This window comes from Onychomys torridus, chromosome 19, assembly GCF_903995425.1.
Source record: "Onychomys torridus chromosome 19, mOncTor1.1, whole genome shotgun sequence".
Lineage (NCBI taxonomy): Eukaryota > Metazoa > Chordata > Mammalia > Rodentia > Cricetidae > Onychomys > Onychomys torridus.
In genome coordinates, this window is record NC_050461.1 from 26,875,640 (window position 1) to 26,902,102 (window position 26,463).

General features: G+C 37.0%; 1 protein-coding gene across 13 annotated transcripts in view; it reads right to left on the bottom strand.

The window, feature by feature from the left end:
* Positions 1 to 26,463, bottom strand: part of Ptprk (protein tyrosine phosphatase receptor type K) — a 537,197-nt gene that overhangs the window by 15,396 nt on the left and 495,338 nt on the right. Inside the window, exons 14-26 of one of the 13 annotated variants that reach the window (XM_036168740.1) lie at positions 26,265 to 26,400; positions 25,227 to 25,268; positions 23,244 to 23,273; positions 17,525 to 17,685; positions 15,299 to 15,334; positions 13,350 to 13,361; positions 10,885 to 11,069; positions 8,753 to 8,840; positions 7,685 to 7,761; positions 7,464 to 7,481; positions 4,707 to 4,743; positions 3,216 to 3,313; positions 1,853 to 1,969 (exon numbers count right to left, since the gene is read on the bottom strand). In XM_036168740.1, coding sequence (XP_036024633.1) covers positions 1,853 to 1,969; positions 3,216 to 3,313; positions 4,707 to 4,743; positions 7,464 to 7,481; positions 7,685 to 7,761; positions 8,753 to 8,840; positions 10,885 to 11,069; positions 13,350 to 13,361; positions 15,299 to 15,334; positions 17,525 to 17,685; positions 23,244 to 23,273; positions 25,227 to 25,268; positions 26,265 to 26,400 — 1,037 coding nt within the window. The other 12 variants (XM_036168739.1, XM_036168741.1, XM_036168742.1 and 9 more) reach the window with 12 other exon arrangements.

Genomic DNA, 26,463 nt, shown 5'->3' on the forward strand with positions numbered 1-26,463 from the left:
GGGTCTGGACCAAAATCCATGTCTGCATGACCAAGTTTATGCATGATTTTTAAAGTAACTTTTCTAATAGTAAATGTACTTATAAGTAACCTACTCCCCATGTTTTATAATCTGATCTACTTTATACAGTGTTTGAAAATTTTCACTGTGCCTCATTTAGAATTAGAGATTTAGGTGCTTTATTGATTCTTTCAAGCAACCAGGCTTTAAATGTATTTTTCCTGGTTGGTGTTCCTCTTTAATCTATAATTTGCCTTTATGCTATAGGTATTTTTCTGGTTTCTAATTTTATAATACTTTGTGTGTTTGAAGACTTGATTATTTCTCTACTACTTCATGTTTACAGTTATCTAGAATTTTACAATAATACAGATGAAGTTATTACATATAAATAAATTTCTAAGGATAGACTTATGATAGGTAAATGCATCAAATGCCTAAAATGTTTAAAAAATTCTATGGAACAACTACTACACTGATTTTTAGAGACTTAAAGTACTCAAACTCTGATCTTTAGCAAATGCAGTATAAGTGATCACACACAATCAATGAGGATTATTATTCTTTTTAAAAACACTTGCTCATTTGAAAGTACAAAATGGTTTATCCATATTCATTGACCATTCTTCATAGGCGTTTTAGTAGCTGCCTGTCTTCAGAGTCTAATGTTTTCATTTGCATTAACACTATAGGTTGATGTTACTGATATTCATAGATTTGTGTGCACCATTGTTTACATGTTTGTGTGTTCTATTATCCATTAAGCACTTTTGCAGCGTCTGTGGTTCTGTGCGTAGGCCCATCTTTTAAGAGTTTGTTCCCTTTTGCTTCCTTAGTTCTTTGCCTTAAACTCAGTGGGTCACAACACAAATACACATTATGAGTTTAGGAAAAGGAGATAGGGTTGACAGAGGTGGGAGTTGAGAATAATTAGAATGTATTTTATACATGAAACTATCAAGAAAAAATTTAATTAATTAAAACAAAACAAAACATTGATGAGGTATTCTCAGCTTTAAAGCCCTCCAATGGCCACCTGACTCACAAACTAACATCACTGGGATGGCCAACCTGGCCCCAGTGTCTGTCTCTGTGATTCTTTTTGTCCTGCATATTTCCTTTCCCTTGACTTACCTATCTCTGACATCTGATCCATGAGTCCCTTCTCAGAACATGAAAACTTAAGGCTTAGGAGCTATGATGTGAGTCAGCTCTTGTAGGAACACCTTCCCCGATATAATCTCATACACTCCCTTCCATCAGGTCTGCATACCATTTTACATTTGTTTTTCCCCATAACACTTCTAATTTTGTCAAACGTTTCCTCTTCTACCTCAGTAATACTTCCTTTTTCAATTCCCAAAGGCTATTCTATCACAGTGCTCTGCAGCTGTACAGCAGTCTCCCTTTACAGTTATACCTGCCTCCCCTCAGGTGAGGACACCAGAGTAAGGATTTTAATATGTGTCGCAAGGCTTGGCTCTCAAATAAGAATTTGTAGATTGCTGGGTTGGGTGGCACATGCTTTTACTCTTAGCACTTGGGTGGCAAAGGCAGGCAAATCTCTGTGAGTTTGGGGCTAGCCTGGTCTATATAGTGAGTTCCAGGATAGGCAGAGCTATGTAGTGAGACCATCTTATGAAAAAGATTAAAAAACAAACAAACGAACAAACAGAAAACAAAAAACCCCAAAATCAACACCCCCTCCAAAAACAAAACAACAACAACAACAAAAAACACAAATGAATTTGTAGATTAATGGATGGATTTCTTAGTAATTAAAACAAAACCCAATAGTGGTTTTGAAAAAGTTGCAATATTCATATTTTCAATAGAAGTTTTTAGTGCTTACCCTTTCCAAGGTGAATGTCCTAACTACGTATTCAGCAAGGGGCTCCATTTCTACACAGGTCACTTTGAAGTCACCATACACCTCAGTGTCATCAGGCCAATATTTATAGCATTTAACCTAATGATGAAAAGAATGCATAGGTACAGATTTATCTGAAAATATACACAGTAGCCAAGATGACTTGATTCCGATGATGAATTTAGTCCACAGTTCAAACACAGCTGAGAGAATGTCACACAATAAACAGACCGTGCACTTCCAAAGACTTTTATGTCTAATAGCTAAGTTATATCTCAGCACAAAATTCAAGCTTCTAACATTTCCTCCAGGCATTCCTTTATAAGTGGTTCAATCCCAAGTTGTCCTCCTTGAACATATACATATATGAGCAATGTTGCATGGATACTGTAGGTTGTACAACCATGTAACAGTAATAAATAAAGAAGAGATTGTGAATTTGGGGGCAGGATGTAAGGAAGGAGTTGAAGGAGGCAGGGGAATGGTCATGAATAAAGCTCCCAAAAATTATTTAAAATATTAAAGATTATTTTGTTACTCAGTGAGAAATCAAATATTTCGCATTCATTGAAAGTTCACTTAGAATTCAATTAAAATGTTCTGCATATGAAATATTCTTTTTTAATATTTGAATTTGCCCATTTGTTTTTACATCCTGACCTCAGTTTTCCCTCCCTTCTTTCCTCCCATCCCCTCCTCCCATTTCCCTTCGATCCACTCCCCTTCTGTTTCTGTTAAGAAAGGGGTAGGTCTCCCATGGGTGTCAACAAGGCATGGTACATGTCAAGTTGAGGTAGGACTAAGCCCCTCCCCTTGTATTGTGGCTGGGCAAGGCAAAATCCAGTATGGGGAATAGGTTCCCAAAAGCCAGCCAAAGCATTAGGGACAGTGATCCCACTGCTGGGGGTCCCACAAGTAGACCAAACTACATGACTGTCACAAATACATAGAGGGCTTAGGTCAGTCCTATGCAGGATCCCTGACTGTGATCAAGACTCTGTGAGTTCCTATGAGCCCAGGTTAGTTGTTTCTGTGGGTTTTCTTGTGATGTCCTTGATCCATCTGGCTCCTACAATCCTTCCTCCCTCTCTTCAGCAGGATTTCCCCAGGTCGGCCCAATGCTTGGCTGTGTGTGGGTCTCTGCACCTGTTTGCATCACTTACTGGAAGAAGGCTCTCTGATGGCAACTGGAGTAGTCACCAGTCTGTTCTTCAGATTGGTGTGGACTGCTGTACATAATATTCTTAAACCACTGGATGATATTCTCTAAGTGAGTTGATTATTGCTTTTCAACAATACTCATATATGTAAAATAAATAAATAAATAAATATAGTTTTGTCTTACCCGGCCAACCTCCACTAAATTAGTTACCATCACAATACAGGCAGACTGCTCTTGCCACACCATTCTCCAGAAATCATACACGGTCTCATGAACTGGGCCTATAAAGAAATTATTTTTCATATTATTAGAAACATTTTATAGTTAATAAGAAGTTTAGATAACATAAAAAGTAGTGTACATGAGACAAGCTTAAAAAGATAAAAGTCTAGTTCAGATTACCACTAGACCCACTTAAATTCAGTTCATATTGGAATATACACTGCACAAAACATCATAGGCATGAATAGGTATTTTTTTCTTCAATTTGTCTTCTCTACTTAGCAATCCATAGGAAGGCACCACTACTTTCTAAGGTGTTTATCATTGTCATTATGTCACTCCTGTGTACCTGTACATATATGTGGAAAAAGAATTCTCTGGAGACTTGTCAGAGGAGCAGGAGACATTGCCAATTAAATATATGTCCATCATTTATGAATATTGCATGAGTAAAAGTAAATGACATATCCTTACATCCTATTATTTATTATTATTATTATTATTATTATTATTATTATTACTATTGTTCTACATGATTATATAACTGCAAAGGCATGTGCTTGGCTATCAGTCACTCAGAACCACAAAACTGGCATATAGTTCCACACAAAGTGCATATTTCTAACTATAAATAATATTCAATTAAACTCAATTACTAAAACAAAAAGGAAAATCCAGACAAACTGACCTCTGCTAAAAGAGCAAATGTCAGGAGACAGATTTAACTCCCTGGTAGCATTTGCCTACCAGGCACAAGGCCCTGCGTTCTGTCCACAGCACAGAAGGAAGAGAATAGCAAAGCAAAGAAAAATACAATAAAAACCAGGTAAAAGAGAACACGTTTTTTTGTCATGCATGCTCCTCCCTGGATAGCTAGGGGACATTTTGAGGAGATTACAAATTTCTTTGCTTGTTTAGATACTTTCATTTCCTGGTGCACCATGATCCAATCAACCTAGTTTGTTTTGATTTTCCATAAGGAACAGACTTTACTACATTCCCTTAGGTCTACGTTTTGTTTCAGTCTTGATTTGTCAAAAATTGCCAGATGACAGTATATCTCATCATAACTATTGGTCTTGTGTCTTATTGCTTTGCAGGCTGACAAAGTTGGCTGCAAGATGTCAGTCACCTGAGGCAGGGAGAGTGCTAACTTCATGTTCAACAAAAATAAGTAGTTCCTCTTTCCAACACTATTGACCAGTGCACTGGGATATTTGATCATCAAAGTTGGAATCCCAGAAACAATCAGGATTATAATGCAAAAAAGAATCAAGATTAAGTTTTCCTAAGTTCTGGACAAGTATTTACACTAAACAAATTAGGAAGAGTCAAGTGATTTTTTTTAAGGATAAAATTACAAAATAAAAATTCCTGCTGGATAATAATAAATATACACATAATATTTAATATAAATAAGTATAAATATAGTATCAAAAGGCAAAGTTTTACCTTGAGTTGCAATGTAGTGGCTTGGTCTCTGGTAGCCCTAAAGTAGGGAAGCAAATTGGTTATCATTTTACATAGGTATCCAAAATAAATAAATGAAGGCATAAAAAGGGGAAGATAACCACTTCTCAAGATCAGATTGTAATAAAAGACCAGACTGAGTAGTGAACAAAGAGTCCACTTCTCAAACCTACATTATGTAAAAGGGAACAGAAGACAAGGCTTAATTATATTAAAGGCTCTGATTAGAATTTAAATCATATAATTGAATTTTGTTTGTTGCAGAATAACCTCAGAGATGGAGTTCAGTTTCACTAAAATGTTTATGCCTTCATATAAAATTTAAATCACTCATTCCTGAGAAGATTCTGTTCAAAAAACATCAATTCTTATTGTAGCATCCAAAAGTACAACACACTGCATTACAAATGGACAAGGACATATTAGAACCAGAAAAAAAAAAAGAAAAGAAAAAAAGAAAAAAGAAAGAAAAGAATCAGAACATTCCAATGTTAGAGCTGGACAATGCATGTGCGCTCAAATCAAAGTCCTGCTGAAATTACTTCTTATTCTTTTTGGTACTATCTCTCTTCTGTAACATGTTCAGGAATCCATAGGCACTATTTTGTGTGTTATTTGTGATTTCTTTTTGAGACAGGTTCTCACTAATCCTGGCTGGCCCGGAACTAGTTATATAGCAGGCTAGCCTCAAACTCACAAAAATCCACCTGTCTCAGACTACTAGGTGCTGGGATTAAAGGTTTGCATCATCACACCCAGCAGATTTTGATTTCTTAGTAAGCCAATACAGCATAATGTTTTATGGAAATGGGTTTCAAAGTTTCATGCTCGGTTTTAAATGAGATCCACCAACTGCAGATGTATTTTGTGTATAATATACAAATAAGGAAAGGAAATTATAAGATTGTATTGTATTTAGCTAAAATATTCTGGGATCTTAACAGAGTTGTAAAACAAATCTTATTTAGAAAAAAGTCCATATAATAATATTATATTAAGGCTCCAGTGTATATCTGTTATGGCAGAAAACCCAGGTTAAACTAAATAGCTAAGAACAGTTACAAAGTTGTAAGAGAAATTCTGATGTCTTTTTTAGTTTCCTGTGACGTGTCTGACAACACTTAAAAACTTTATGAAAATAAAATTATGATGAAAAATTAACCAATAAACTTATATACTATTCTTAATACATTAAATTAATTAGTTATAAATATCAAAATAACTGTAAAAGATGAAGTTCACAAGTGTGACAAATATCCTATTTGCAGTATTTAGAAGAGGTGGGGGTTTATACGGCATCTCTATATGAACACTGATGGTATATGCTGCAATACTCTATTACACTTTGACTTAAAAATATGCATGCTGTGATTCAATTCCTTCAGAGCTTGAGTTCTTAATTATTAATAGCTGAAATCTGGCAAGTGCTAGATACATGTTTGTCACTGTACTAGATGTTCTCCATGCATTGCTCCATTACATTTTCAAACAAATTGATGGGCCTAAAACTATCTGGATCTCAGTGTGCAGATGAGAAAACTGAACCACAGAGAGGCAAATAGCCTTCCCAAGATCTCCAAGGTGATTTATTATTCATGTTTGTTATTTTATTTATGTGAGTGTTTGCCTGAATGAATGCATATGTACCACATGAGTGCTTGGTTTTCAAGGAATCCCAAAGAGGGCATAAGATACCCTAGACCTGGAGTCATGGACGGTTGTGAACTCCTTGTGGTTGCTGGGAACCATAGTTGTGTTATCTGCAATAACAACAAGTGTTCCTAAGTGCCAATGTGTCCATCTCTCTAGACCCTCTAGTGTAATTTTAAACCAGGTAATAGAGCCAAAGAGCCAGACCTTACATACAAGGCAATTTGGTGCTCCTTGGCCATATTTTTTATTTTGTTTGATAATTACTTTCCCTTAAATAATTCCCTTGTTCAAACATATAATCAAAATTTAACAGTGCAATATTTAATGAAAACAGACTTTAGTGGTATGATTCAATATATATATATTGAATATATATATTTCAAATAGAATATGGAAATCATTTTTGCCCTAAGAATTTTATTACTTTACAAACCAATATCACACACCACAAAATAGTCTTCCTACTACTATATTTCTTTATGTTTTTGAGATAGGGTCTTATTTAGCCCAAGCTGGCCTTCAATTTGCTATGTACTTCAGGATGCCTGCTTACTCCTGATCCCCCTGCCTCCACCTCCCAAGGGCTGGGATTCCAGGCATGAGCCACCACACCTGGCTTATGCAGTATTTGGGATTGACTGCATGCTCAACAAGCATTTTTACCTACTGAGTCACATCCCTGACCCCATTCTTATCTTTTAATATCAAAATCAATATTAAAAAATGAAATTTCAAAAAACCACTAATACACATTATACTATCCAGCTTCTCACATATGCTTGGGGAGGGTAAGAATAAAAGCCAGAGACAGAAATCATCAACAAAGAAAATTCAAATGCATAATAAACTGTTGAAGCCAAAAATAGCCCTGTTTTGCTACACAAGAAAAGGGAAGGAGATCAAATAGTTCTTTACACACGTAAAATAATTACAAAAAATAAAAAGAAACACAAATATACTGTATGAGACTAATTAGGAGACGCATGCAGAAACAACTAGACTAAGCATTAGTAGTCACTGTGATTAAGGGTATTTATATTAAATATTTATCATAGGGTGCTGTTATGTACATATAGTGGTACTTACATCCCTGTACAGCCAAATCTACAGCCCAAACCAAAGTCAGGTGTGAAAGAAAGCACAACAGCGTCAGTAAGTACTAGGATGTAGAACAAGGAAAAGTGTACAGTTTGTTCTTTACTTTAAAGCTAGCAATCAAGTCATAGGCAATAACAAGCATCGAGTTCATAGGTGGGAGCTGATATTATAGTGGGCGGACGATGGAAACGCCCTGGAAGGACACTTACATCGATGTAGTTGGCGTTAATGTAATCTGAAGAAGGATCATCCTCCATGGGTTGTAGAATGACTCTGGAGTGATCATCTGAAAGGTTCAAATAATCAAATGCAAGCTATTCCAGTCCCTCTATTTTGAGACAATGTCAGGGGTAAAGGATTAAGGATGAATTTGGTCTTTATATATTCACACTCACAATACTCTGCATTATCATCAAATCACTCATTTGTGAGAACTGGCACAACTATATTCCAGTTACAACTATGAACACAGATTCAATGGCTTGCCTTTCAGATTAGGAAGTTTATCGGGAGAAGGGGTCTGAAGGGGTCTTCATTTGAGCCTCAGACTTGACTATGGAACTTGTGTGGCTTCTGATTTTGTTTTTAGCTGGGGGAGTTCACTTTCTTCTTGATTTTACAGAAGACTGAGCCACAGAACTGTTAATTTTGAACCTGTTCTTCCTTCCTCCCTTGAGAGACAGGTTAGATTTTAATGTATTTTAGATAGTTTAAAATGATTTCAACTCAGTGTAGACTGGCTGAAGGAAATCGGCAGGTAATTACAAGTCAGACCATCTGCTCTCCTCAGTAATCCCAAGGTTGCCCCTGGTGATGATGACTTGGCTTTTTGCATGTACTCCTCATGAAGACATTATCTGAATGGAAATTCTGAGTGACTAAAGACTTGCATTAACTGTACTTCAGCCATTGCCTTCAGGTAAGGTGTAAGGGCATGTGGAACAAACACCCCAGCAACCTTGTCTCTAATCCACCAATTCATAAGTGAAAAAAAAGTTTGGCACTATCCCACTATTCTTAGACATTTGGTAACAAACCCCCATGGATTTATATAAAAAAAAACAACAACAACCTTAAAGTTTCTCACAGGGTGGAGAGTAAGGATGATGGCGATTTCAGTCAGCTAACATTGTTTTTAATATTCTTTAGCTCACTTAACAGACAAGTATGCCCCTCCCTCTAGGATTCTCTAAATTCAAAACCATAAAAGTTGCAACTCACTGTACATCTCCATACATGTAATGTTTACACACATCAAGATTTCTGAGGGAACTTACATGCAATAATGTTTCCATATCGGTTTTTTGCTCTGTTTTGATCTTTTTTAGCTACATCCCAAGATGCTGATTGACCTTCAAAGAAGCTCTGGGAAAAAAAAAGTTAACAAGCAGACTTAATTTAATTCTGTTTTTCACAACAGGTTTATCTTCTCTAAAATTAAAAACAGTAAAAGCCACATTTGTGGTGGTGGTGGGCTGGGCTGCCTACAGTAGTAAGTACATTTCCTTCTCTGTCCTCAAGCCTGGTTTGTGGGATGCAAATTTGTTCATGTTAGGTTGGTGGAACTTATGTGAAAGACTGGCAATAACTTTAGAGAAACATAGAATCTTGAAAATCTTTCAATTTTAAGATAGCTACAATTTTGTGAGTTACCAGTAGAAGAAGCATCATTCTTTTTCCCAACATTCTAAATAACAATACACCCAAACTTGCAAAACTACTTTTAATGATGGCTATCCTTTCAAATGTGTGCTCATCAGCACTTATAACAAGAAACAAAAATCACTTTGCTTCCATAATTCTTTACTCATGTACGATCGGTCCTCTTTTTTTCTCTTTGAAGGTCATGAAGACTGGGTCTTTCCTTCAGGGGACAGACTTATAAAGATCCCTGCTCTCCAAGCACCTACAGACAGATGGGTTCAATGGTGGTTTAATCACACAGAAATTTAAAATACAGGTAGAGAGCTCTCTCTCTTTTTTTTTTTTTTTGTAGAAAAACTTAAACTTTGCTCAACACAGGAAGTAGGGGCTTCAAAGAGCCAATGCTCTTTGAAACAGAGTACACAGGAACATACATGAAATGAACAAACAGAACCAGCTCTGGCAGGATATTCTAATTCCTTGCTCTTATTTTGGACGTTTCAGCACATATCTAAAGCCAACATTCAGCATTTCAAGATAATTTTTCTCAGCCCAAATAAGGTATACAAGTGGTCCACATATAGAATGTAAAACTTAAAAGTCTTCCCAGGAAGTCAAATGTATTTTGGTTGCACTTTGAAATGAAATATGCACTTGGCATCTTCCAGTGTGTGTGTGTGTGTGTGCATATACTATGCTGTGTGCAGGAATATAAATCAGCTTCAGTGCCCATGCTGAAATTTCAAAGCACTTGAAAAGGTAAAGGAACTTTTTCTTTCTGCTGATTATTGGAATGTTTGACTTAAGTCACTTCTTTTCTAGGATAAATCCTGATATTTTGGTCTGAATGGGAAAGAGAAATATGCTTGGAGAAGTGTAGGAGGCCATTTTCAGGCTCCTTGGTGGCTTTACCCAGCAGGTCCGCATAGAGGATGATTAGGACCACGGGCCTGAGTGCAGGTGTCTGAGATGGTTTGCACTTGGCTGTGCTGGGGGAGGAGGTCTTTTGCTCCATCTCTTGGCATCTCTTTAAATACCCTGGGGTAGAGACAGTCAGGGCCTGTTGGAATAGGTTCCAGGCCCTCTCAAGGCTATCCTTTATTTTCTGTCTGTTTATCTTCACACTATAAATCCTTCTATCTAATATTCCCTGCTGCTCACATTCAAGAAAACTCTGAGGAGCTGTGGGGTTGGTGGGTAAACGCCCCACAGAGAAGAAATTTCCCATATCTGATTTTGTTGTTGAGATGCTGCTGTTTACTTGGTCTGTGGTGCTTAGTTTTTCTTCCTTGCCATCCTCAGCCAACAGTCCACAGAATGAAGGGAATGGCGGCAAGCAGCTTATTTAACGTAACATCATCTTTATCATTAAAGCATTTGTAAGCAAGGAGACAGAAACACTTGGAATTTAAGCCAACCAGTGATCACATCCCTAACACTATAAGGGGACTCTGAGAATCCTGTGCCTAACTTTTGATGGCGGAAATGTAGAAAGATCTAGCAAAGTGTTTGTGACGACTCACTGAAACATGACTGAATCCATCCTTAAGAATCTTTCAATGAATGTAGCCCCAAATACAGTCTGGGGGAGTGCTCTTTTCCTTTATTCCACCTCTCTCCATACATACATTTGATGGCATGCTCAATGCTGGACCAGAGAGATTGTAGAGCACCGTACTTTTGTAATGTCAAAGGGAAGAAAAGTACCACATTGCATTGAGTATCCAGTTACAAATACAATTCAACACAGTACTAAAGCTTTCACCTCATATTCCTCTTTGAATCCATAGCTGTCTGATGTCTTCATGAGGTTAATGTGCTGCAGTAAGTCGGCCACTCTGATGGCTGGGTGCAGTTGTCCTGTCTGGTAAGGGGACTCTGTCCCTTCACAGAGGTAGCGAGGAACATCCAGAAGGCGACTAGACTCTGCTGTGGCACTGTGGTTTTCATCTGGCAGATTTCATATTCCAGAACAGTAAGAAAGAGATAAAGTTATCTTGTTTAATATACATCTGTGCAAAGAAGACTTGAAGACCTCATGATCTTTCTGGCAGCTGAAGGAAGGAAACGAAAAAAGCCAGCCAAGGGAGTGGGGGTTGGGGTGGGGGTGAGGCCTCCGGCAGCCTCCTCATAAAGACAAAGCCTTCACCTTCCATTTCGGCTCAAGGGTTAAGGTCAGGACATATGTGCCTTTCAGCAAGACAGCAGATGCTGGGAGAGTCAGGGAGACACTGGATTCACTTTTAAAAAGTGCAGGCAGGACGCTTAGCGGAGTCGCCTCTGTTTTTAGCATTTGAAGTAACAGCGGACTTGGCTGGGGCCAGAGGACTGAGCTGTCAACTGGAAAAATGTTTTCACCATTGACTGTGTTGGATGATCTCTTTCCCACTCCTATTCCAACCTCCCTCAGAGACCCCCTTAGACAACCCATGCCCACAAGGCCGCTCATCTTTCCCCTTCTTTGCTCTACTAGCTGGGCTCCCCAATCCAGGCACAACCTGGGCACACTTGCACAGAATCCCATCCCCACCCATTCTGTCCGCTAGGAGGCTTTCCATATTGTCCCCCTTGGATTCTTGTTGCTGTTTGTATTGTTTTAATAGCCAGTCCACTTTGACTCCTCTGTCAGCCATTTGCAAGAAACTGGGGCTACTGGAGATCAATGTGGACACCTTCCTTGTATTCCCAGGCCCTCCATGCTGCAATATCAGGCTACTTCTTATGTTTCTGAGACCTCCAGATTCCTTGCATGACGCTTTTCTCGTCCTGTTTTTTAACCATTTATTTATTTATCTGGTATTTTTGGAGATAGACTCATGTACCAGAAATTTGGTAAATATTTCAATGAGTGAATTAGTTAAAATTCAACAGAAGCCTTCACCACCCACATTTAAGTGTAGACCACATCCCCGTAGTTTTAGTTCAAAATGGAAAGAGACTTTTAATGCTCTTTCTGCCATAAAGATGAAAAAAGAACCAAGAACGTCTTGCCTATGAAGAATAAACAGCATTTTAATGACCAAAGAACTAAGCATTACAATGAGAAACATGCTTATATTTATCACATTTAAACTTACCACTTTAAAAAAAAAACAACAAAAAAAATGTTGAAGGGGTGTTACTTTGAAAAGCATAATACTGTCACACTCATTAACAGAAAAGAAAGTACACTCTTAGGGGAACTTGGGTTTGAAATGATAATGCATACTGTAGAGAATGATATTTAATTAACAATGAAACATATTTCAAGTGCTGGTACATCTGCCTGCTCTATCACCAACTCTACAAATAGGATATGGCAAAAAATGAATTGTTGTCCCCATGATAAACACTTTTTCTTCCTGGAGAAGGAAAAAAAAAAAAAAACCCTACAATCAGATTTGTATGCCTCTATAATTTAGCTTGATTGCATTTATCTTTACCCTCTCTTATTAAACTGAATTTTTTTGGCATTCATGTCTAAAAATAACACACACTAAAGCAAAAGAAAAATAAAACTAACTAACTAACAACAACAACAACAAAAGAAGCCTTTGGAGTCTGTTACGACCTAACCACTCAAAAGAATCACTGCCTTTTATTTGGGTTTTGCCCAGCCCTCTACATAAAAACATTTGCTAGCAAATATGATTCAGTTGAATTTCCCACTGCTTCCTGTGAGCCTGCAGTCAACTGGTCTACCTTCATTAAAATATTACAATCAGTAGAAGGGTGTAAGGAATGTAAACATCTCCCAGTAAGAATAAATTAAGAAGCAACTGGTTTAGGCTCTATCACAGGATATACAATTGAAAAGGAGAGTTTAATAGAGCAGACAATGAGGGGAAGGCAGAGTGTAAGCACCTTGGCTGGGGTAAGGTAGCCAGGGCAACCCTAGACAGAGCTCATTTTGAACCTGCTGCAACAGCAGTTTTACAATTTTTAGAGGCTCAGAAACACAGACTTTACTCACATTGCACATCTTACAAACGAGTATATCCTAGCATTAAATAGCATTGCCTTTGTGTGGCATTAGGCTTTAATACAGTATTACAAAAAGCAGTAAGGTCTCAAGAATAATCACATATGAATGATTAATCTCAATACATTTCTACCTCATTAAACTATCTAATAATGTGGGTACTAGCAAGGGTGACTGTGCTTATCATTATCCTCATTATACATTGAAGAACAATAACATCAACTGTGTCTTGATTGACAGGTTTCTAGAGTTCTTTGTAATATACTTACCGGTTATAGGGACTTAAGACCAATGAAGCAGTAAAACACAAAAGACAACAATATGAATCAATATGAAAAATTTCAAATCATCAGGTAGATATAAACATGAAGCAATATTTGAAATTATTTCAGAAAATTGCGGTATAAAAATGCATGAATGAAAAACAACCATAAACATCACAATTCTAAGAACAATGAAAATGGAACAGATTAATCTGATGTCTAATGGGATTAATGAGAGTCAGCTTTCAAAGAAAGCCAGTGATTTTGAAGCTGATCATGCTCACTTTCAAAATGAAACAAATTATACAATGAAAATGTATACAAGTAGGTCAGATGAGACTACTGGGCTAGCTCGGCCTTTCCTGAAATGCAACCACCCCTTTTCATTTGGAATATTTTAAGAATTGCTTAGTCTTTACAGTTTGTAAACCTCACACAGATTATCTCATTTTCTCTTTACAATTCTGTGGGGGAAAGCACGGCAGTTGTTACAATTTTCAGAGAGAAGAGGAGAAAACCTGTAAGGTAGTTTCCTGAATTCATATTGTAATTCTATCTAGACCTTGAGATTTGGACCGGATTCTACATCCCCTTAGTAAATTTCTAAGATGGACTTAAAATTTAGGCAAACCATTCCTTTTCAGAGTGCTTACTATTTTAATTGAAGGATACTCTACTTATTAATGTGAGCTACTGATACTACTCTACAGTAGTTCTCAACAGAAGATGACATATGTAGAGGCATTTGATGATTTGATACTTCCCCTGTGATGACCCTGTATGGCTCCTCCCTACATGACCATGTCACTTGCTATGACAAATGCCTTAGTACACCTCCATCTCACTGCTGCTGTGCACATCACAGGGAGAGTGCAGTCAGGACACAGAATCTATCAGAACATTTATTATTTATATAAGCTCTAAAGTTATAATTCGAAATAATAATTTCAGTATTTTAGCATGAGGTACATTTTACTTAACTGATTAGTTGTGAACTTCCAAAATATTTTGTAATTTACTTTTAAATCGAATAACTCCATAGCAAAGAGATGCATAAGCTAAATTTCCCTATTCACAATAAGTATTAAATATGAATAATAAATATAGTGTTGGGTAATTTTAAAGATACATTTATTAAAAATCTGTATTTTGTTGGGTGAGAAGAACCATGAGGGTGTTACTGACAGAGAACCTGTGAACATAGAATGCATGCTGACCAAATGATTGTTGAATAATTTGTCAAGAAATAAGAAGCAATTTGGAATTAAACTCATTTTGTTTTGAAATATATAGGTTTAAAAATTAATGCTGTTTTACAACTGAAAAGGCCAGAATCATCACAGGCGACACTCATGTGACTCAGGTAAACACAGTGGTTTCTTCTAAGTTCTTGAAACACAATAGCATTTATCACATAATGTTGTCTCTATGCCAACCCTCTGCATCAAGATTCTAGCAACTCCCTTGCATTAGCAAACTATTAAAAAAAAAAAAAGTAAAAGCAAATGAATAGAGTCAGTTACCCAGTTCACCTATGACTGCATCTTTAGTTGTGTTAAAGTTAGAAGGGCTCAGACAATTCCTTTGCTAAGGCTGACTTTACGCATCAGCAAGTCGCTCAATCACTCCTGGCCCCTGAGAAGGGAGGTGTTTGAGTTCATTTCACATTAGTCATCCATTAGGGGCAATTGCCTCTCTGCTCCAAGTCCAATACAACTTAAAGCTGGTATGTTGCTCTTAACAGTGTGCCTGCAATTTACATCTGCCACACATAAATGTATTGAACAAAGGCTGCTATCACTGTTAGGACCATGGTGATGGATCTGAAACAGCAAGATACTTCCCAGAAGACAAATAGTTACTATGTAGACAAGAGACAACCCATGCAAGGAGTTGTGATACATGCAAAACAATAACATCAAATAAAACCCAGTGGTGAAGGTTTCGGGCCTCACCTAACACAGCAGTCGGCACAAGTGGATCATTGGGCACTGTGGGAAAACAAACGTCGTGAAGCAACGCTAGCGTGTAAATTTTATTTTTTCTAAAATAATCTTTATAATCGATTTTTTCTTAAAAAATATATATAGAGAGACCCAACTTGCTTGGGTTTCTGTATTTTGCAATGGTAACAACTCTTTTTTTCTAGCAGGGTTATTGTAGAATGTCAAGAGAGGTGTATCAGTAATTATAATTCAGTTCTCTGTTCATTTAAAAAAGCCAGATTATTCACTTTGACATTATAAAGATGCTAAAATTAGGAGAAAAGGAACCATGCATTTTAGATGTATCAAGTGTAAGGTATTTAGAGAAATAAAGATCTTACATCCACTCTAACTAATTTCCCCCCACTCCCCTGTTAACTGTGGGGAGTAGTCAATCCTTTCTCTAAGTTCATAAGTAGGTATTTATAGATACATTTTCAGAACTGTCACTTTATAGCCAGGTACTGACAAGGCCAACAGGCAGAAAAGGTCTGTGGAACAGAAATACATTCAGAGCTATAACCAAGGAAACATTGAACGAACCAAGTGCTGGTAGAGATGATACACTCATATTGTAAACAAACTTTCTTTCAACAATCTTAGAATTCTATGTACTTCTCTGTTGTTAAATCTTAATAGTAAAATAAAAATAAGACGGCCCAGAAAGGCCCTATCATAATTAAAACTGACTTCCAAAATGACTAACATAGTACTTCTAACTTCCACTCATTGCAAACATTCACAAGGAAAATGACACCCTACATTCAAGTCTGACAAATATTGAAAATTTTCACCAAGCTAAAGGTTTCAAAAGAAATAGTCCCTTTATAAAATGATATAAAAACATAGAGTCTAAAATATTGTGCAGCCTTACCATTTCCCATGTTTATAATTTGCATAGAAATATGAATTCTATTATTTACTTCTTGTCTTCTTACATCCATGTTTACCAAATCAGGTTAAGTGTTACAGAGCTGCCTTGTATGTGAAATGCTAATGACAAACTTGATTTGTCCATCTCAATTTTACTTGAATATTTGAAGAAATGAGTTAGGCATGTTAATGTAAATTTAACTAATTTAAATAAACACAAAGCCTTGAAAGGGAATAATTTTTATAGGATATTCAAATTATGCAATTATTCAAATCCCCCTGTGCTTAAGGAGGACATCAATGCAAACATTTTAAAAGCACTTTCAACCGATCAGCATTAGCAATACTGGAAGAATTCTCCATGTATGGGGGAATGAAGAGATGAATGGGGGTGCAATTTAATTATTCTTTGCAAGCGAGTCAACACAAGTAGACCTTTAGATTTTATGCTCAATACTGAGAAACAGTGGACCAATCTTTCACATAGTAATTTTTTTCTTGTGTGTATGGTATGTGTGAGTGTATGCATGTTGCTGGGTGTGAGGCCATATGTGCATGGGTCCAAAGAAGTTGATGTTATATGGCTTCTTCAGTCTCACTCCAAATTAACACACTGAGATAGGTTCTTTCAGTAAACCTGAAGCTCACTGAATCCAGCTATTCTAGCTAGACAGCTTGCCTGGAACACCCCCTCTCACCACCCCTCACTCCCCCACCTCACACCCCGTCTATGCCTCCCAAATGCTAGGATTACAGATGGCTGCTGCCCCTGCCTGGCTTTTATGTGGGTTCTGGGGATGTGAACTCCAGTTTTCGTGTTTGTCCGGTAAATGCTTTATCCATTAACTTACCTCCCCGTCTCTGGTTAACTTTTTAGTACTGGAATTACTCAGGACTAATACTAGATTACCTTAATGGAACAACTACTTAGGCCACTAATTCCTAGAGAGAATTGCTATGTTTCTTCTTATCTCTAAAGAACATTCATCTTCTACCAAGGAAAAGACAAATGCACAAGTTGACAAACATCAATTTTATGGAGAAAACGCCATTTTTGAGCCTAATTCAATGACACACACTGCCTGAATGTCTTAAGTTTAGATTATTTCTTACAATTTCATAGTAAAACCCTGTGTTCAAAGTTAAACTAAATCCTGTACCAGACTGAACAAGCATTATATATATATAAATTCCATTTTACTCTTTTTTAGCTGTTTTTGTCCTCTGGCTTTTTCCTTCATTATTCAAAAGTTATTGTGGGAAATTAAGTGCACTTAGTAAAGCCCCATGAAACATTAAGTCAAATTTTAATGACGAACTTACATCTCGGACTGAAGTTATGTTGGTCCATGAAGGTGAGGGACAGCGGATCCTCTGCGTGCAGGGTGCTCTGATCGGCGTAACTCCGGTCCATGGCGTTCACCATGTGCGTCATCTCCTGCCGTGTGTTCCCCATGGCATCCTTGCGTTTTTTAGCAAGCTTGCTGCCAAAGCAAATACAAAAGGGAGCCCTGAGTGTGGCGAGCCTTGAGGGACAGCTGACACCAGCAAAATGGAAGCTCAAGTGAGCCCGAGGACAAGGCTACAGACACGTATTAGAAAACCTAAAGAACTGTTCCTAATTTTGGGAGTCAGGACAACACGTAAACCATTCCATTGGCTGGTGGCTGTAGCACGACCTTATTTGTGAGATTCTTAATATGAAAATCGCCAAACCAAGAGTCTCACCATTTCTTCTATTAGGTCTGGGTCCAGAGGAAAAAAAAGCAGAGTAAGATGAGGGTATCGGAGGGTGGATACAATCATAGTACATTGTATCTATGTATAAAACTGTCAAAAAATGAATTTCATGAAAATATTTCTTCAAGAGTATAAATAAACACGCCTAAAGTAGAGTTAATTCACAGATGATTTAAGTAAAAACTTTAAAAATTTAAGTTCCCTTCTTCCCCCTGAGTGATGACTGCCTTTGATCAACTTCTTGAAGGTCTTGCTAACAACATGACTTAACTTTGCTTTAGCAGAGCCAGCCAAGAGAAACAAGGAAAAGGCCCATTCTCCTCTCTGCTGTTCCTAAGAAAACACACAAACATACAGAGCATGGACACACTGAATAGTGCCTTTATAGAACTAATCAAAACTAATCTAAAGTCTTTTCAAATCAACCCTAGTCAGCTAGGACTCAAACACTTATAAAGAGAGTGATCTGAATCATATGCTGTGTAAGAAAGGTACTGGGGAAAATTTGAAAAATGCTATGCAAAGATCCAATGTCAATTATCATCATCTTGGAGGATTGACATGGTCAAACCCTAAAATGTATTTTAGACTTCTCATGCATACTATCCACTGCAGAAATGTCTGATGTATACAGCAGGAGAATGCTTTATGGTTATAAAAGTTAGTGATAACATTTCAAACTTCAGAAATACTCATCTCTTTATCTCACACATCAAAAACATACTTTTTTGTTTCTCTGTTATCCATGAAACATGCACCTAAATGCAAATAAAATATTTAACTCATATTTACCAGAAAATTTATTCACAGAGACACTGTAAACCACTGTCCAGTGTAAACTTATCACTCATTTAATGGTAGCAATTAATTCTGCCTTGGAAATACTCCCCAGTTGTTAAGAATGCCATTTCTTCAAACAATGGCAAGGCATTCTCTTCTGATCCCCCATCACTGTCTATATTAAACATACCACAAATACTACAAAAGCTCATTGAATAGATGGCGTTTATGTCCACAGGCTCTTCCTTTTAACATACATTGTGCAGCCTGAGAGTCATTCCAGTTTATTTTTCTCTGAGAACTGCAGTAGTTGACCACAGGGGCATACAACCAACACATAGAACACAAAAAACTAGATCTCACTCACAACTGAATAAAGCAGGCACAAACTATGATTTGCTAATGGACACCCCTCGTCTATTTAGAAGAAATGGTAAGTGTTAGTAATATTAACAACAAGGACAAAGGATTATTATCTACCACCAGAACTATCCCTACACCATCACCACCATTACCACTGTTACTTATTGACAACACTTGCTGCAGACACTTAAAGTACTACCAACTGCTCCTTCCTGGCCAGAGGATAAAGTCTGTAGAAACATAAAGATCTAGACAGGGAGTATATAAATGTAGGTGAGATATGTGACACCATGCAGGGAGGTGATGACTGAGGACAGAGGGAACCGCTTAGGGGCAACTTGTCCAAATGACTCCTAGCACTTGATCCAAATGTTGACATTGACTTGAATTTTTAAAAATAACAGCAATGTTTCAGAATGGTATCTTAGTTTTCTTTATCATTTTCAGGTGTTTTTTATGGAATTAAAGCTCTCTCTCTCTCTTTCTCTCTTTCTGTGTGTGTGTGTGTGTGTGTGTGTGTGTGTGTGTGTGTGTGTGTGTGTACCTACATGAGCACAGTTCGCTGTAGAGGCCAGGGGCATCAGATGCCTCTAGAGCTGGGGTTACAGGCACATTTGTAAGGTGCCTGACCTGGGTGTTGTGAACTAAACTCAAGTCCTCTGTAAGAGTAGTATGTGCTCCTAATTGCTGAGCCATCCCTCTGGCCCTTGATTTTATTTGTCCAAACTTGGACAACTTATTTATCTGACTTTGGAAGCAATGATACCCCTTTCATAGTTAAATGGACATAAGGAAAATATAAAGAATAGCACAATTAAATGCTTTATCTATCTATCTATCTATCTATCTATCTATCTATCTATCTATCTATCTATGAAGGGCTAAGATAGGGTTTCTCTCTGCCTGCTGAGTGCTGGGATTAAAGATTTGCACGACCACTGCCCAGCAATGACTTTATTTTTTAAAAACAATGCTTGACCCCAATTAAACACCACCAGGCTATATGTAGCCCACAGACTTAATGCATTCCAAACTTCCTGCTAGTTAGCAATAATGAAATATTTTTGTCCTTAGGCCTGCAAAGTTTAGTCTCTAAAACCTGGCTAGTTTCTACTCATTGTGACTCCAAATAAATTTCCTTGGAAAGGCTCGACAGAACTGATCCAAGTGTCATCTGATTCACGTGGTTTTTATAGTAACATGTTCATCTCTTGAAACAACACCCGTCACATATCATCCCAGTATTTTTTTCAGTCATTTCCCCACATTGTGCTAAATAAAGGGAAAGATCACCTGCACATTCTGGGCATCAGAACAGTCCCAGAATACTTAGAGCATAAAGCAGGCACTCAATAAATACTTGTGGAAGAGATAAATTGGGCCTGTTATATACTTGGCACTTTCCATTGGTTAACTCAATTAATTCTCAGCTCAATCTACTGAAAACTGCTTAAGGATTCTCATCATATAGATGAGTTCATTGAGGCTTAGGGGAGTTAAATAACTTGCCCAAGGTTGCTTATCTAATAAGCAATGAAGAATGACCTCATTCCATAGCTTAAGCCATTACACAATACCCAGCTGTTTACAATGTGTTTACTGTCACGTTAGGAAGCCTACTGTAATGGTTAAGCACTGGTTGCTACACATCAGAAAATAACACAAATACAGCACAAATATGCTGTCATTTATACATTTTGAAACAGAAAAATTCTTGACAAATAACTTCCAGCTAGTGGTGGTGGTGCCCATCTCTAATCTCGATACTCAGAAGTAGATGGTGGCCAGGCAGTGGTGGCGCACGCCTTTAATTCCAGCACTTGGGAAGCAGAGGCAGGAGGATCTCTGTGAGTTCCAGGAAAGGCACAAAGCTACACAGAGAAACCCTGTCTCGAAAAACCAAAAAACCAAAAAACCAACAAACAACAACTACAACAACAAACAAAAACAGAAGTAGATGGCTGAGCCAGGAAAGTGTAAAGCCTTCCTAAACTGGGATTCATGGCAAGACCTTGTCTCAAAAAACAAACAAATAAAACTTTCAATTTTTCTCCAAATCTTTGTTTCCTGGGCAAGGTTAAAGGGTTGATTAATTTCTCTAAAAATGTGAGAGATTGATTTGAACGAAAATGGTACAATGTGAAATTTGGATTCAAAATAATGTTAAATTTTAAAGATGGGCATACAGAAAACAGCAAATGGAAATGATGACTCTAAACTATGAGGATTTATGAATGAATAATTTCTATGGACTTCATATATGGGTAAAATTAAAAGTCTTTTTCAAGAAATTAAAAGGGGAAGTGTTCTAGCAAAGGCTTTCTTGATTCATAAACTTAGATAAAAAGCAAACTATGCTGGAATATAACCTTTGTGAGTAGCTGCAAAGTCAGGCACAATCAGATAGTCCCTTACACTTCAATCCCCAGAACAACCCTGTGAGACTGGCATTTCATTTCATTGTGCAACACAATGAGTTAACATCAGTAGTAAGTGTTTTCATATATGTAAAAAAGTTACTGTGATATAATGTCACTAAAAATTAGCTCAAAAATCATAGGGGTTTTTTCTTTTGTATTCTATTCTCCTTTATTTCTACCTTTATAAGAGAAATCAGATTGAGACTAGTATCCCTATGTGTTTTAATTAGACTTTGAGTATATATCCCTATGACACTTTTATCTGGCTTGCCTTTAAAGTGCCAGTATCTCAATCACAGTAAAGTATAAACAGATACATTGTCCAGAAGAAAGATGTTAGCTGTGCACCAAAATGCAATCCTATTCTAATTTTACGGATACATTGACAGTTAATGGTAGGTTTATTGACATTCTTGGCACTAAATACATATTGATTCTAGCATGTCTCATGCTTTGTCTATCCCTCAGCAATGAGCACATATAATGTGCTCTTCAGGACAGTGAAACAATTCATTTTGCAAGTACTTGAGTTCGACAGATGTGTAAATGACTTTCATCATCAAAGCAGCCAACAGCATAAACTTCTGCAGGTGGATGTATGGGTGGGCCGTAAAGGGGGAAAGCACTCCATCATTGTATGAAATGGTACAGTTAATTACCATTGGCTTCATCAAACATGATTTAACAAGCGTGTTATGATTCATCACAATAAGTTAAGAGCACTGTTATTTTACACCTGCTTGTTTTAGCAGATTGTAGGAAGCCAAATGTTTGTAATATTTAAAATGTTGGCAGCATCATACTGAAGTGATTGACTCATAAAATTTTGCAGTGAAGCTAACTGAAACCTTACCTGGTGATACAGACAGTGCAGGCTCAATCCTTGACACTTGGACAGTGCCATAGCCTTTGGACTGAATGGCTAACTATCTCTGATTCTAAAGAAACAAACTGAAAATAGCTCCGGAACTTGAATGGCCAGTATTCTCCATGCTGACATAGAAAGGCTCACCAGACCTTAGTCTAGGGTGAGATGGAGATTGCAGAAGACTGTAAAAAAGTGCTATCTCTGTTCCTCAGTACGTTGACAGGTTTTGTTTTGCCTTATTTTTATAACATCTCTATTTAAATTGTAGTAAGCAAACTCATTTTACCCACTCTACAAAAGATTTATTTATGTCCCTGCCTCTACTACATTACAAGTTTATCAATTTATTTTGACAGGACCATTATACTTGTTTGAATGGTCAGCAAGGATATCTTGTTAGGATCTTTTTGAAGACCTGGGGAGGTGGAAAGCGATGCTATCACATGTAGTCCCTATCTGGTTTGCGTCCTTCAAATGCTGCACAGATAGCTCACGGGGCTCATTTTCTCAAACATAATACAGCATTATATAGTTAGGGATTAGAAAGGGATACATTTGTCACCTGATGCATAAAGTATCATATTGCTAAGAGAGCACAGACTTGACATAAGTAAATAAATGATGTTCTTAGCTGTAGACTAAAGCTACTTACGGAAAACTGTCATTAAAAATTAAAAGTAGCCGAACATAACAGAAACACAATATCCCTTTTAAAAAAGTGTATAGAAATAGTTAATAGTCTACAGTTTTAGAGTCCAGAAAGATATCAATTTTGAAACACCACCAAACACACGCTGTTTCTGTGGGTTTTTTGAAAGGGATATTGCATCTTGGACACATGTCAAGTTGTGATGACCCATTTTCTACTTACAGGTAGTAGGAGTAAGAATAGTCGCTCCTCCTGGCAAGCAGATCACAGACAGTGGGAAAGAGAAGCAATGGTGAATGAGAAGCGTGACTCCGTCACATCCAATAGAGCAGAGAAATGAGCGTTAAAAAGAAAAACGAAACAAAATGAAATTTGTGGGTTTTTTTTTTTTTGCTTTGCATTTTAATTCGCCCATGCGTTGTTAGCGTTCTTATGCCATGCGATTAAACAGACAGATAATGCAGCAAAAAATAAAATTTTTTAATACAGAATTAGGAGAAAAAAAAGTAACATGCTGACATTTCCTGTATTGCCAAGGAACTGAAGAATTAAATGGATTGTGTGTTTTTCAACATGCAGTTAAAGCATAGTGTCATCCGCTGCCATCAAAATGTCATGACCGATGGAGCAGCTGTGTACAGAATGTGTATAATAAATATAGTAGTTTATTTTAAATACAAAACATAAAGATATGATGTTAATATGTGCAAAGTACTACATGTTTACACATCGGCTATCTCTTAATGGTACACAGTATATACACGTTACGTGAATACAGGTACCGTATACGTATACTACATATACATGAAGGTATTCCTACAGCAGATGCATGTGAACATATATACACACACATTTACTGTACTGAAACATGATTTCAAGTTGATGTTTGGAAGTTTTAATGTGTTCATGCTGTGCATTTAAATTATACACACAATCAATGAAAAATGGCATATAATTGGAAATAATTCAACAGCAATCAAACTGAAAAAAAAAAAAAAAACAAAACGACTTTGCATTCTGAAAGTTGCAATATCCCTTTCACAGCCTAAGAACTTACTTTCTATATAGTCTTCTCCATAAATTTTTATTTGGTTGAATTCTAAGCTATTCTTTTGCAACCCAAAACACATGGAACTATTTTTAATGAGGCAAATATCCCTACACATATTATTCACACGGAGGGATAGTCTAAAGAAACTTTACAATATCTCATGAAAATGCAGACGGTGAGAGAGTTTCCATTTCCACTGTTTCTTATCGTAAATTTCTATATTCAAAGGAAACTGCAGAATAGCACCAAACGTTAAGCTAAACTCTGTCATATCCAGAACCGCTATATAATTTTATGGAAGGGCAATAATCTACTCTTGCTTAAATAACAGAATGTATGTGTGTGACATACGCCAACTATGAGTCGGAGTCCTTACAAATGTGCAGAGGTGAGTAAGGAGTGAAAGTCATTGAGGCATGCTGTACACCTGAAGGCAGCAAACACAACCTCATCCATCTGTAAGATTATGGTCTTCACAAGTCACTTAGGTGCTGCCGAGGAGGCATGTAAAAGGTCAGGAGACTTTCTATCCAGTGAAATAGTTATGAAAATGTAACCATGAAACGTTTCAGAGGAGGCTTATCTATCTGATCGCTGGCAACACAAACTGAAGAATCAGTGACGATGTGCAATTTTAGAGAGCTGTCAGAGCATGTCATCACCCCCCTTTCCCCATCCTTGCTTTGGTGACTGGCTTAGGCAACTTGAAGGACCTCAGTGTCCACTTGTCGTTCTTAGTACAAATCCACCAACAGGAGGGGACTCAAAAACAAACAAGTCTTCAAATAAGCCACAAATACAACTAGATTGAATTCCATTCTGAGAAGGACACAGTCAGAAAGCATTCCCAGGCATCCAATCGGATGTGACAATCCTTTTAATGATGAAGCAGTGTTAAGTGAGCTCTCTAAACTATTTGGCTTTTCCACTCTCCAAATACAAATTCAATTTAAACAGAGGTATAAGGTCTGAAGGTTCTAGTCCACGATTTTCATGGATGTTTATTGGAAAACTAGTGTTTCTAAAATGCTTAAATCTTCTTGTCTCGCCTAGGATGTATTTTTCAACCACAGAGGTAGACGACAGCAGAGAGAAAGCACTGTTTGGGGAAGCACATATGTAGCTAAGTGAACACAAAACACTGCAGTGCATACCTAATGTTTCTAATGCAGGTGTGTCTTCTCCAACATATATATCTCCAGGGACAATTGTAAAGAGGCAATATATTAAAATAGGTTCTCATGGAATTGTTATTAACATATGAGTCTTATTCATAATGCTAATGTTTTATTTCAAGTAGAAAGCAATAATAATTGGACACTATGAAAATTCATGTAATATAAGCAACATCATTTATTATACCATCAGTACAATTAATCAAGCAGAACCACTTCTACACACAAAGCTGTTGAAATGCACTCTGCATGTAACTTTTTTTCCAAAGGCCCTTCCAAATTGTAGAATTATCCAAAATTTTGTGATTGGTAGGATTGAAATTTCATACTAGTTTCTAAGAAGATGATTTACAGATTCTGACAATTTATGTAATAGTCAAATAGCTCAAAATATTAAAAAATGTGTATATTTTAATTGCGTTTGAGCAAGAGTATACTTTCATTTCCAGAATACAAGTTTAAATTCCAGGAAGTCAGATCTTTATAGAACTCCAGGAGGTGGCAACATTGGCTGACATCGTATAAAAGATAAGGTTCAATTTAAGATTTACTCTTCTTTTAAAAAAAAATTTAGTCAGTGAATATTTAATATACAATGTCATTAAACAAAGTTTCCATTCTCCTCATGTCTCATACGCAACCCATATTTATAAAAATATAAATTAAGAATGAAAATAATTTTGACTTTGATCCAATCACCATATGGTTGGTAACTGTATAACCATCAATTTTATTATGCTTAATAATAACAACATTTAAAATGAGATGAAGTTCTCATGTATCTCTGAAAATTCAAGAAATTTACAGTTTTAGGTTAAATAAATGTTAACAAAAATCTATACTTATATCCCAGAACAAACTGCAAGAAGCTAAGTAAGACTTCACTTAAAAATCCCAAGTAAGAAGGGACTGGGGTGCAAGCAATCATACCAGAACTTGTCAAAGAGCTTGAAGGGAAAGTGTGTGAACATCAGTGGCAAACACGTGTGTGTGGTACAGGACATTATCGGATCTTACCTCTTTTTCACAATCACTATGACAACCAGGAGGAGGAGGATAAAGACCAAGATCCCAGCACTGATGCCTGCGATTTTCACGACTCTGTCTGTCTGCTTTGCAGGGTCCGGGATCACCTCTGGTTCTTCTGTTGCTGCTGCTAAAGGAATCAGAGAAACAGGTGACTGGAAGCCTCTGCCACACACAGGAAGACTGTCTC